Below are 14476 nucleotides of genomic sequence, written 5' to 3'. Positions count from 1 at the left end.
CACAGAAATTAGAAATATATATATATATATATAGTCAAGCAGAGCATGCGGTTCACGCGAGCTGACATGACTACACAAGCGGTTCTGTTTAAAATGCTGCGGCTCCATCACTGCATGTGCTGTGAGTTTATTCTGTGTTTTTTCACTAATCCTACACAAGAACTTCCTGTAAATGGTCTGAAAGTCCGAACTATACAGAAAATGCTTTCACACAAGAAACGAACCGAACCTTTGTTCAGTTTGGTCCGGACCGAGAGTACCTCTTTGCGCCGGACCAAATTTCGTCTGTTCGGTCCGGACCATGGTCCGAGGGAGGTTTCATACCTGTAATTTTGGTTCGTACCAAACTGAAAAGTCCGAAAATCCGGACCAAACAAGGTAGGTGTGAAAGCACCCTTAGAAGACCGTATATTCGTACTCTTTCGTACCTTTGTGAGTTTTACCAGCCCAAAATTTTGAAAACATTAAAGATTTTTTAATGTTTATGCAAGTAGTCTCTTAATCTTACCAAGGCTAAATTTGTTTGATGATAAATACAGTAAAACAATAATACTGTGAAATATTATCACAATTTAAATGAACTGGTTTCTGATGTAAAATACAGTCAAATGTAATATATTCCTGTGATCAAATCTGAATTTTCAGCATCATTACTCCAGTCTTCAGAGTCACATGATCCTTCAGAAATCATCTTTGCAGAAATGAGTTTGAGTAGAGCAGCATTCCACCAGATCATGAGCTGCCCCATGCTTCATATGAATCTATTTGAAAAAGGACCATTTGTCAGTGTGTTTTTTTTCTCCAATTAATTCACATGGCCATACCTAGCTTGGAAAATATAAATATGGAAAAAATTGCGCATTAATACAAAAAAATCATCCAATTACAATCAGACTTTGCAACCTTTGCTCTAAACAATATTACTGTTATTAAACACAATCCATAAGGCATGCCAAGTTCAACTTTGAAAAACATGTCTCAAGATTCCTGCACTCCATCAAGTGTCATGAAAAAAATGACACTAACAGTAACAACTCACATTCTCTTGATCTCCTTCCTCTTTCAAGTTCCACACTGTACAACAGCTTAGTTGCCTCACTACCACACTCTCTTCTTCTCACGCACAACACACTCCCTCTTTCACAGGCACAGAGAGAGCGTCACACTCATTTACGCTGGTGAATAAGTGACTGTCACAGATATCATCTGATGAATCAGCACTGAGCTGATCACCCACGAGCCACAAACAAACCCAGCTGCCTGATCACATACAAATGAACAGGACAGCACAGGTTAAGGGAATATTCTCGGTTAAACAATTTAAACTTAACAGTATCTCTGGTCCACTGTTAACTATCACAGGCAATAACTATTTTGTCTCTCCCTTGCAAAAAAAAAAGCTCAGCAGGAAAGTGTCTAGAACAGAATTAAGGGATATTGTGCAGCCAGACCATCATTATTATCAAAATGAACCACAACAGAGATCAGGATCCTAATGCAAAATGGGTGGAGTGTGGACATTTTTTTATTGTAATATTAGTGGCACATAAATTATACACTTAATCTTCAATATAAGCACTTGATCAAAAAATTAGCTGCACATTTCTGTTTTTAAATCATCTAGTACACAGTCCCCATATACTACCATTTTAATTGAAATGCAATATACATGCATTTTTTACAAACTTTTGACAGAATGCCAGACAATATTCTGCATTTAATTCCTTGCGGACCACTCCAGCAGTAGTTGAGGAACAGGCAGCTCTGTGTGCTACACTGGAATGAGGAGGTTTCTGGAACGTGACTGCTGGTCTATGAGGGTAGAGGGGTATAGCAGAGCAGAATATTAGTATGTAACCAAAACCTTTATATAGTGCCCATGTTGAAAGCACGTGGGTGGACGATCCCAATCAAAAAGCCACTGCAACCATAGCAACAGACCCGGGAAGAAACTGTGAAAGAGAAGAGCTAATAAAGACAGACCTGTTTGCTACACACACACAGGGTGATGGCAGCCACAGGCCAGTGTCGCTGATATAACTGTGGCTCTCTGTCCCTAAACACCCTTCACATCATCTGTGGGATCTAAATTTAGCAGCAGGGCATGCACCACATAAAAGTGTCTTTCAGTGACCACTTGGCTGGCTATATTGTACACCATACATTCACTACAGCTCAACAGACCACTCAAGAAACTCTGAGCTGAGGAGAAAAAGAAAAAAAAGTCACACTGCAAAAAAAAAAAAAAGCATCCAATATATTTCCACATATTATTGTGGTCCCGATTAAACTAGGCAGAATTTGGCGTGTTTTTTTGTTGTTGTTGCCGTTAACACTGTCTAATATGCACAAAACAAATGCTGTTTTCAGTTTCCCATATTTAACTTAATATTTAATGATTAACTTTTATTAAAAACAGTAATGTGCAGAAACCTAATTTTAATATTCTTCTCTTATTAAATATACCATTGTTCTTCTTTAGCATCACACTAAACTGACCGACAGCTTTAGTGATTATAAAAGGAGCACTCTTTACTTGTTTTCTGGGTAATTCAGTCACAATTGGAAGAAAAGTTTTTGTTTTTCATGAGACTTAGTGACTTCCTGCTTTTGTCCATATATTAGCGAGTAGAAATGGCTAAGAAGTCAATGGCCCTCATTTATCAAAAGTGCGTACACCAAATTTCCAGCGTACACCTTGCGTACTCCCAAACCCACGGTGACTTTGAGATTAATCAATATGGACGTTGGCGTACGGCACGCTCAAATCCTACGCCAGCTCAGGAGGCGGTGTACGCACGTTTGGAGTTAGTGCGAAAATGCACAGAAAAACAATTCCTAACATCACAAAACGCACTGACAAAGATGTGCTATATTATGACCCACTGAAAAAAACAACAACATAGTAATTATAAACTTTGGTGTTTATTTTTGTGCAACGTAGACAATGTTTAATTTGTGTGACTATAGACTACCAAAGCATTTGAGGCATATATTCCTCCAGTTGCGAGCCTGTGCCCAGCTGCGCACGGACTGGGATTGAATAATTCAGACTGACAAAATAATAAAAATTACATTCTTCTTTTAAATAATAATAAAATAAATAATAACGACATTCTTCTTCTAAATAACGGTGTCATTAATAATAAAAATCATAGGCCTAATAATAATAATAATAAAAAGAATCTTACAAATTGTCATGCCATTAATAATGTGAATGAATGGTAGGCTACTCCACATCACATCATCACTATCGTACACCCCAATACATGTGCCGTGATACGAAATTAAATGCTAATTGTTTCAAAACATGTGCTGTAAAATAATGCATTGTGATGGTAATTTCTCATCCAAACAGCTTAAACTGCTGGAGTGCGCTTCTCAACCTCCACACTATTAACAGTACTCGTAATTTGGGTCCATATTTGATTGTTTTTTGGGTGCCTTTAATCCCACTCTTTAAACTCCCAAATAAAACAATTTCGTTTTTTTCCACTTCCCTGATGATGGTCTTGATGGGCGCGTCTCAATCATCTCACTAGTTCAGTAGTCAGAGCACTGATCAGGGAGTCAGCCCATTGACTTATGTCCTAATCAGTGCCCTGACTAGTGGACTAGTAAGATGATTGAGACGCACCCGATCTCCACGTCGGAGAAGTTTCGCTTCTTTGCCGTCTTCCGTGTGTCCATGGCGTAAAATGAGGGCGTGGGGAGGCGGAGACTTGAATATATAGGGGCGTGTTATTCTAATGACGATCGTTTTCAGCCACCGCATTTATCAAGGGCAAGTATTGCGTACACCTGGATTGCAGAGGTGCGCACAGCTTCATAAATCAGGCGGTGAGAGGAGTGTAAGCATAATCTTACGCCAACATGTACGCCCGTTTCTACGCAAGATTGATAAATGAGGGCCAATAAGTGCTCCTCTGCCGCCAACTATTGGTTATAGTGGTCATTTTTTAAATAAGTGCTTGTTTGCCACAAAGTGACCTACACCTTTAAACCTTTAGTTTTACAAGTCATCACATTAAAATAGACAACATTAAATTGGATAATATTTAGAGCTTTGAAATGCTAGAAAAAGTGTACTTGAAAGCCCTTGAAAAGTGCTTAAATTTCACTATCAAAAGTTTGTACGAAAATAATAATAATTCCACTGTTTCTTCCACAATACCATGTGGTGTTACTATAGTAAATCCATGGAGAATGTTGGTGATTTGTGGACTAAAACCACTGAGCTATCCGTGGTTTATAATCCGTGGTTATTCTGCACCAAAGATCTTGTAGATCTGGCAGTATCGATGTTATTAATTCTGTGGTGAATTCAAACGCTTTCTCACTGGATCTCCCAACACTGTGTATTAACGGTGTCACGTGATCAGCCCGTGTATGAGCGTGCGCTGCGCTGTCTATTATTGCTCCGATCTGAGAAATCAGATCAGTTCCACTTACGCCTTGTTTGCCATTTGTGCTGGTCATGTGTGCGAAGCGCGCACTTCTCTTTGAAACAGAGAAAACAGAGTCTTTTCTGATTTAATAACGCCTTATTGAGCTTTTGATTTTAGTTACTTTGACAGCAGGTGCAAAACACGTAATTAAAGATTAGATAAAGAAAGTTTAAATATATTTGGCCACAGTATGAATGGGAAGTACTGAAATCTTTTTGTGACGGTCAATGTTGATATTGTGGCGGGGCACCACATATAAATCAATGTATGCGAAACACTGGTGTTGCATGGGGATAGTCATATCTGGGCCACAATCAAGTCCTGTAGTCTGATAAACTTATGAAAACCAGCTGAATTAAAAAAACAAATGAGAAAAGACCTGAAATGCAAACATTGCTCAGTTCAAATGCTGACGTTTATTCCACTTCAACTACTTAGAGATGTAAACTGTTCATTGCTGCTTGTTTCATTATCTCTGCCAAGTAGGTTTTAGTTTACTCTGCGTAGAGAACAAAGAGCTCATACATTTGAGTTTAGCAAAATTTGGCTACAGCTCAGCACAAAAAAAAAAAGTCCCCAGTCCTGTATCCTTAGCTACAGACTATTAAAACAGCTATTTGTAGTTCAAGTAGATCTTGTAATATAAAGCGTATTTGGCGAGTGTTGAGAAGAAAAAAAAGTAATTAAAATCACACACACTCACATTAACAACCGACTCTTTGAACTTGATGTGCAGGCGGTAGCTGGACATGGCGATGACGGCATCTTCCGCCCTGCCCACGTACTCCGTAAACTCTCCATGCAGCTCTGGGAAGGGCACCTACAACAGATGATAATATCAGAAACGTATATCCAACAAGTTCAAATAAGACGGTATAAAGATATGCTTTTAAATGTTTTTGAAGTTTTTAACAAAATAAACACTGTTAGCAGAAAACTTCCATTCATGAGTCTTCCGGTCAGGGAGCAGAAAACAAAGGTTTCTCAAAATCTAGTGAACTCTCTCGCTTTCTACTGTCCACATATCATCAAAACAGAAATTGTACCTCATAATTATATTTATTGAAACGTTGTTAATAGTCAGTCATATGTAATACAAACTGGAATGAACATTTTCACAGTGCTTGTTGCAGTCCATTCTTAGACTTGGACCAAAACAAGATCATTTATTTTGCTGCCTGCTGTTTGGGACAGGCTACACGTCACAAGCAAATTCATAATACCTAAAAATATTGCCCTAGGTAAAGACAGCTCAGGGGGTTTTAAAACAGGGCTTAAAGGTGAAGAATGTACATTAATTTGTGCAATCACAAACACAGCTCGTACAGATAAAAGTAGGCTATTTTCAATAAAAGGAATAATTTTAGCTGTGTTTCTGTGCAAGCAACTGAGCAGCCTAATAACACTCAAGATTGAACGTGAGCATCTCACTTATAATAAATCCACCCAATATATCTGCACAAGAAATATTTTTAATACCATGCAACAAATATTTGAGGCTGTTTACATTGGACACATCAAGGTAAACCTTATAAATGTAAACTTTTGTCTTTTTGGACAGGTGCATGATGATGTAGTGAAGCGTCCATTGTAGTGCATTGCACCACAATGCCGCATTTGCCGTCAAATGTTCATGACCTGTTTAATGTTTAATCTAAACGCAGCAAAATTTGGCTTGCAATCCTGTAACCAAAATAGAATGTCTATTCCTATGTAATGCAACAGCCATGGTCCCACAGCAGATAAACCCACACTGGCTCTTCCTGCTACAGTAGCCACGTCCTCAAACTCTCGCTATAGGTTGAGCTGGAAAGAGATTGACGGATTGGAGCGCACCGCTCTCAATGTTCTGATGGTGCCCGGGGGCTCAATGTTTACACTTTTGGAGAAGATAAATCAATGGCATAGTAATTGTAGTCAATGTACAATAAACTGGATTAAGAGAATGCATTTTAACAACAGCAAAAATCGTACATGCTTCACCTTTAAATTACCCCACTTGGTCAGAATCAAATAAGTTATGTCAATGGTCTCACTGCACCCTAATGAACATCATTCATCTTGGCAGTGGTCTTGATCCCGCTTACCTGAAGATCATCTTCCTCCAGGACAGGGGGCTTGCGAGGGAAGATCTGATTGGCCTGGATGCACTCCAGACTCTGCTGCCCCTCCTCCTCCTGTCAAGCAGAATATGAATAAGAAATGCACTGCATTACACTCTATTACAAAATACCACCAAGAATAAAATTGCTAAAAATGAAGAATACATTAATAAATATGCATAGTTTCATTATGCAAAACATGTAAATATATAGCAATATAATATATTATATAATAAATTATAAACCCATTTAAATTATAAATCTACATGCATTCTTTCTTTCCTAATGTGATCCAGACAGGTTTTCATTATTCACTTCACATCATTTATGTTCTGCTGGAACAATACAAGAGTGTGAGAGCCTCTTTATCAAAGGTTAAACATTTGACATCACAAGTTACAAATGCACAAACTTCTTTTCCAGCTTTATCACTCCCAGGGGCCAAAAGCCAAACTATTATACGGATAAAACATTGTTCATGACTAAACCTCTGATTAAACGAGTGGTTATCTGTGTGAGTGGTGGACATTTCACCACATTTCCTAAACCAATACCATTTTTGGCTGGGCTTCAGAGCATCAAAACATTTGTAATGGCAAACGGAGAGTTTGCCAGGACTTCCTGCTCTGAGGTCACTTCAGCTATTTCTGGTATAACAGGCACTCCAGTAACCGATACAGTAGCCAGCTTTACTTAAGACTCTCAGGTAACAAGGTTATAGTAAATCATGACCACTACTATCACTCACAAAGATGCTAGCGATAGACACTTACCAAAAACGTTAAACAAATAAAAACAGCAACCATGCATAACAGTGTCTAAATTTAATTTGGTGCAAAAACATATTATTATTTAGAGTTGAGTCCTGCGTTCAGCAGGAGCTTCATGATTCATGCCAGTGTTGTGCAGGGCATAAGTCATTCCATTCACTTCTGTATGCAGGAATGAAAGGCTACGGCCCGCTGTAGCCTTGAGAGTTCAGATTGGCAGAGAATGTTTGGACTCAGTTTCCACAAATAGGAGAGACTCTGTGAGAGAGGGCAGCTGTGTCGCCATGTTGTCTAGCTCAAACATGGGAGTCCTCAAGACGGAGTGATCTGGTTGTGCCATAAAATCTTGCTCTGTCAAATATAAGAGTGTACTGCATGATATATGCACAGAGAAAGTGTGGTTCTATCCATCTATCTATCTATCCATCTATCTATCCATCCATCCATCCATCCATCCATCCATCCGTGTTTGCTGGATCAGCATGGGCGTCGTCTGTGTGTAGCGCTGACAATGGCCATCAGCACGGCTCAGTAAACACACTAGAGGGGCTGGGCCCGGGGTGGCCCATTGTGGGCACAGGCAAAGAACCAGACAGAGAATTACAGGGCACAGACAGGCAGAATAGCAAACAAACAATATTGTGCATAACTCATTAAGAATGTGTAAACAAACACATCCATCAGCATTCGCACATAGAACCGAGCCATTTGTTAAACTGTCCCGACACTCAGCAAACAAGAAAATGAGGTACACTTCACTGACCAGACATATACAGACTCAAACATAAACATCCCAGTAAATGATGCCTCTGTTGGATTCTCTTAAAATGAAAGGTTCATAATAAAGCTTATTTTTCAGTGGCAGGTTTTACCTTGTTTTAGAGGGTTAGTTCACCCAAAAATTTTAATTACCCCATGAATTACTCACCCTCAAGCCATCCTATTCATCTGAAAGAAGAATGTCATATACACCTAGGATGGCTTGAGGGCGAGTAATTCATGGGGTAATTAACATTTTTGTGTGAACTAACCCTCTAAGACAAGGTAAAAATGATGGCGAGTAAATCATGGGGTGATTTTCATTTTTTGGTGAACTATCACTTTTTGGGGTGTTTTGTGTTAGTTATGAAAATTGTAAAATCACTGTAACTCAGAACTTCAGCGTGTTAATAAAATGGCTACAAGAACAATATGACATAAAACATGAATGTTTTTTTATTCATTCATTCATAATTTAATCTATTTACAGTTGACAAGCAACTAATAGAATGTGTATTAATATAGAAATCAATTGCTGGTCTCAGATGATGCATCTATCATCTATCTTAATGCGTCTAACAGCTGTAATAGTATTTCATCCCATCAGAATTTAAAGCCGGAACTGTTTTATAACGAGGAGCACACACTGATGACACTAGCACACATCTACTCATTCATCCTGTCTGTCTGTCTGTCTAAAGAGGGCATTGATCTGCGCTGAGACAGCAGTCAGGACGAGACTTTGACACTGTCTGAGCGGCGTTCATTTCAGCTGATTAAAAGCCAGAGAAATCAATGAGCAGTTTCCGATTCAGCATTTGAACCAGTGCCTGGGAGTCACGCGCAGTGAAAGAGAGAGATGGTGGTGGTTTGTTTACCATAGCCCCGGTGAAGGAGTGCGGGTGCACTGTCGTGTCTTCAACCACTCGTCCGCTCTCTCTCGCAGACTTCAGTCTGCATGAAGAAAAACAATTAACAACACTGTGAATATCATGATTTAAATGTACTTTTAAAAGTCTACTATTTTCCTAAATGTCATGTAATTAGTTTGTATTTAGTAAAATTATGGTTCCTCTAAACAACAAAGAAGCTATTTCAAAGTAAATACAAACAAAATGCAAAATGCAAAGGTACACACACTTGGATCTTACCAAAACTCCTAAAAACAATGAGGTGAGGTTTGTTTTGGACGATCCCACGCTGGTGCTGTCACTCAGTGTTATGACATTGAAACCTGTGGAGAGAGAAGTAAAAAAATTAGACTATAACTTTTCAAACCCTCACTCTCCATTTCAAACAAACATTGCATAACATCTCTGACAAAACAGCTTTTCACACTTTTCACACCAGGTACTCTGTGGGCAAAGGTGGGCAGAGCCGTTCGTTCATGCATATTTGCGGGGTGAAATCAAGTCAATGAAGCATGTGGTTAGGTCGAGCTCTCTGAAAACCACAATGTACACAGTCACTCATCTCCAGAGTCAATAAACTCATCAGGAACAGAAGGTTTATTGCAGATTATTTCAGGCTTAAATCACAACTGATTGACCCCAAAGCTTTTCAAAGATATAGTATATCACTTATTTACCTGCAAAAGGTTAGGAGAACACTAGGACAAAAGGATGAGCTCAAAACTACACAGCCACAAATCGTCTTATTTCAATAAACTGTAATATCAAGGTTTGCTCGGAAGGCAACAAGCAAAACTCTGCAACAACCACAAACACCCCAGAAGTTCAAATACCTAAAATACACATGAAAAACACCATTATCTCATTTATTTCTCTTCTCTGGAAATGTATTAATCAACCCACAACACCAACCGGTTTATACTATCCTTCCTATGAAAGTTATCTGCGAAGCTCTGCTAACTAAAAGATGCATAAAGAATGAGATGATGCGGTTCCGAGGAAGACAACAAAACCTAAGTTGTCATGGACTAAAAAGAGCAGCAATAAACCGTGTCATGGTCGGGATGATTTCAGTGACCCTGTGTGTCTCCTGAGAGTCATATGGAGGGAGTTTAGTTGGTTCATGGCCAGAGGGCAACAGCATCCCTACACAAAAACATTCAAAGGCCACATTGAAGCGGTCTGGAAACTACTGATAAAACATATCTCTAAAGGCAAACGCTCATGTTTACTACAGTTGAGGAGGTCTGTCTTCAGTCCGATTGGCCCTCACGATCTGAACAAATTACTTGCAATGTGGGATTACATGAGTACATGCAAACTGTTCAACATGAAAAAGTCTGTTAGTTTTGTGCAGTGCCAAACCATTTTCATACTGGCCTGTCTCCAAAAGCATTGTTTCAGCTCAGAAACACCGGCTTTCCGGAGAATTCTCCACCTCCATTTAGGTCAACTGACTGCAGGTGGACAGAAGAAGCATTCAGGATTTTTTTTGTCCATCTCAGGTGTCACTCTTACTGTCCCGAAGGTCAATCTGCATTGTGTGTTCTCATTCCTGACCCACCACTGGGACTGATTCGGTTTCATTTTACTAAAACACCAAACGACAACTACCATACGCTATTAACCCTCATCCTTCCCTCACTGTGTTTTTTCAAAATGACCCAAAAATATACTTCATTTATTTTTTTTGTCCAGAAGCTTATTCAGTTTAATTTTGATAATATTTTGTCAATTCTGAAATGCTATTTTTGAGATTATTTGTTATTTTATTTACTCTTAAATTACTAGATTTTAATCAATAAATAATACATAAATAATCATTTAAGCATATTCTTTACATTCTATCAACTTAAATTCAAAATAACTCACAATTTAATGCATAAACCTCTTTTTTCAGCTCAAAATATCATACCTCTTGTGGAATAAAAATAATAAAAGATGATATTTCATGACTCTTGCCACTAGCCGGCCTAATAGCTCAATATGGAGCAAATGAGCCATTTCAGTCGGTCATAAAAGTCAGTTTTTCTTCAGATAAACATGTAAACAATATAAAATAATTCTTGGGTAAACTTTTGAGCATTTTTAGATTTTTCTTTGTGTACTGAAGCATTCCTCCCATTCCATTCATTCCTATGGGGATAAATTGACCCATGAGGGAAGGATTTGTTACATTTTTTTTTAAGTTTTAACCACAAAACTCCTTGAATTCAGTCAATTTTTTTGTATTAATGGTCCAAGTGCGACTAAAGTCCTCGGGTTTGGAACCACTCCGATGAACACTCAATTTTTTAAAAATTTAAATGGCCAGAGGAAAGGATGAGGGTTAATGCGAAATACACTCTTTATTGTCCCATTTTAATGTCAAAGGGCACATATTAATGGATTGCACATATTTATATGTTTTTAGCTGTCATTGTTTTCACTTGCAGCAATACAAATGATTCCACTTTCAATTAATTTGTTATAGTGAACAAACACATATTTTTTTGCATGCAGCTTTTAAGGACATTATGAATTTTTTTAGCGCACAGCTTTTTTGTCTCATCACATTTATTTAAAACTCAAAACTTACATTAGCCGTTTTATTGACTGATTTAATTTGCTGTGTTGCTGGAGATTTAGCAGCGGTGTGAAATAAACAAAACTTGCAACACTGGCAGGAAAATATACAATGGCTCCAATCAGTATTTGGAAACTTAAAATGCCTGAATAAATACATAATTTTGCATTGTCAAACCTTTAGGCTACCGTGCACAGTTAGTGCTCACTGCTGATTTATTCTGTTTTAAATGTGGCTAATATCAGATACCAGTCGAAAGATAGTGGTCCTGAACTGACCCGCATACACAAAAGTAAACAAGGAAAACATTAAAGTAAGTGATAACGCGTTTATTTTTAGTAAGTCAGGGAATTTATTAAAGGGTTAATCCATCCAAAAATGAAATTTCTGTCATTGATTTCTCACCCTCAAGTCGTTCCAAACCCGTTCTGACCCAAAATAGACTGCAACGTTATTACCACTTTCAAGGTGCACAAAGGTAGTAAAGAGATGGGATTGCTGATCCAGGACCTGGCCAATACAGAGAAACTTTCTGCTCGTTAGTTTATTCCGTGCATGTTCAAGGGCTTCAGATTTGTCGTCTTGTCGTCTTAATAGCAATTATCTAGTCGTGAATATTGCATTGCGTGCTTTTGGCATCGAGCCTGGTGAAATGTAGCCACACTTTTGATCTTTTACATCTTGGTAAGTTGTAAAAGCCGTAAAGTAATGTTATTTCCACCAAAGCCAATCGCGCTGCATGCCTATTGGCTCACTGACGTTGATGAGATTCACCCCTTAGGTATCGAAATTTGGTTTCGAACAACAAGACATTTTACAATACTTGATAGTATCGAAGCAAATCGGTCAGTACCTAAAAAGTCAAATCAAAAACTCAAACTCGATACCCAGCCCTAGTTACCGGACATTAAGAAAAGTTTAAGTCTTTATACATTTTTTTTTTTTCCATTTACATGAAATTAAACTGTAAATAAATTTTAACACTGTTTAACTTTAAAGCTACACTGTGTGATATTTTCCCCCATCTAGCGGTGTAAAGGTATATGACCATCAAGCGAATAATAGTTGCCGTTCCTCTCAATTCTGATTTCGTTTTAACTCCTACGGTGGCCGATTTAGTCCAAGATTAACATGGCAATCCCCCTCTTCACATTCAACACGGTGCCATCGAGTGTTAAAACGCGAAAGGCGAAGCTTGAATTTACGGGTATGTCCCTCTTTGGCTAATGTACTTTCAAGATGGAGGGGCAACATGGCGACCGGCATTCGAACCCCTCACCCGTATGTATTTTCAATGGCATATTATAAACTTACGAGAATACTTTATTACTTGAAAGAAGTGAATATACATTAATGAGCACATATATTTTTGAAAGAACTAAGTGTTTTTAGCTAAGAATAAACTAAAAAAGTTACACAGTGTAGCTTTAACAAAAACAATGACAAAACCGATTTACCAATACATAACTAAAATGAAAATGAAAGCAAAACTATATATTATCTCAGTGATACTAATGGTGCATTCAAGTTTACGAGGTGAGAAGTCATGATTACGACATCATGCGTGTTCAAATCTCTTTGGTCAGAGAAAGATGGCGGTGTACCTCCTTTTAATGAATTTCATAAAAATACAGCATGGTTTGTTAACTCTGCTTATAGAAAATAAATCCATTGATTCTGCCATGTTTCTCACTGACACGCCCCCAACTCGTACAGATCAGGGCTTAAGGAAAATCCTGAACTTCCCACTGGCATTTACGCCTTTGTGGTGCCGTTCAACTCGTGAATACGATCTTTACAACATGACTTGAACAAAAAATAAAATAACACTAGTATGGCAAAATCTGCTAGTGTGTTTGCTAGATTGGAAAAGCTTAAGCGTCAAAACCCTGCATATGGCAGTAGCCCAAATCGGAATTGAAAAGAGAAGATTCGATGTAGTATGTGCTGTTCACACTGTCATGAGTCGAATTTGGGCCACATTTACTGGCCTTAGAGGAACGATCAGCCTTTGCTAGGACAACAAATCACCAAAAGACACAGAGTGAATGAAGAAAAGTGAAAGCTTCTGAAGCATGTGCCATTATTTTCAGATGGTGTAATGGTCCAAATGCTTTGTTTGCGGGTCCGCTGTGCTCTAAACAAACAGCAGAAACAGATGTCTATCATTATCTCTCTCAACATTGCTGGAGTTCATTCATAAACTCAACCACTCGCCCTCATGTCACTCTGGTTTACTATTGATTGCTCAAACACGCTCACACACACACACACACACACACACACACACACACACACACACACACACACACACACACACAATCATTTCAGGTTTGATCTACCGCTGTGTTTGGTAGTCATGCATTTTCGCTCATTCAGCAGGTTGAGTTGACTTTTAACCAGATGCATTTCATTCTCAAAGTCACAACATGATTCAGATTGACCACACATGAGAAACCCAACACCAAAACAAGAGCAGGAGAGCCGAAGGATCATCTACCAGCACCACGCGGATCTGACAGAAACACAAACAAACCCAACACATGTCCCTCCACAGCAGGACTTGATGAAAATTACCCAGATAACCACAGATTCCCTCAAAAATACCTTAGTTACCGCAGTAAAACTGTGTTAACTGGGTGTAGAGCGCAACAGTCAGGTTCCTGAAGCAGAAGTCCCATTCATTCTGCAGGAAACTATGGTCTCCATGGCAGTTATTGTTACTACAGTAAAACTACAGTAGAAATGTTTTAAAGGCTTCAATGAGACGTAATCAATTATTAAATGAGTGTTATTAATATGTTACAGTGAAACATTAAGCATCATTTTCACGATGATGCAATCATAGTCTCCAACAAAATACCATATTTATGACAGGTATTGTTCCAGCTGTGAGGTCATAATTATAGGATCTACTCCA

The 14476-nt window shown here is 38.4% G+C and overlaps 1 protein-coding gene across 13 annotated transcripts in view; it reads right to left on the bottom strand.

Moving 5' to 3' along the window:
* mtmr3 (myotubularin related protein 3) overlaps positions 1–14476 on the bottom strand; it is a 40233-nt gene that overhangs the window by 25014 nt on the left and 743 nt on the right. For 11 of the 13 annotated variants that reach the window (XR_010897601.1, XR_010897602.1, XR_010897603.1 and 8 more), the window contains exons 2-5: positions 9231–9313; positions 8958–9033; positions 6536–6625; positions 5152–5268 (exon numbers count right to left, since the gene is read on the bottom strand). Coding sequence is in view for 10 of the 13 variants with exons in the window: in XM_067414476.1 (XP_067270577.1) it covers positions 5152–5268; positions 6536–6625; positions 8958–8960 (210 nt within the window). In the remaining 3 variants the exon portion in view is untranslated. Of the gene's footprint in view, positions 1–5151; positions 5269–6535; positions 6626–8957; positions 9034–9230; positions 9314–9426; positions 9523–9667; positions 10043–14476 lie in introns of those variants that run through there. The other 2 variants (XM_067414469.1, XM_067414468.1) reach the window with 2 other exon arrangements.

The sequence above is a fragment of the Pseudorasbora parva genome, chromosome 13 (assembly GCF_024679245.1).
Source record: "Pseudorasbora parva isolate DD20220531a chromosome 13, ASM2467924v1, whole genome shotgun sequence".
NCBI classification, from domain to species: domain Eukaryota; kingdom Metazoa; phylum Chordata; class Actinopteri; order Cypriniformes; family Gobionidae; genus Pseudorasbora; species Pseudorasbora parva.
Note: the sequence above shows the minus strand (reverse complement) of the source record. Positions and strands in the feature narration are given on the sequence as shown.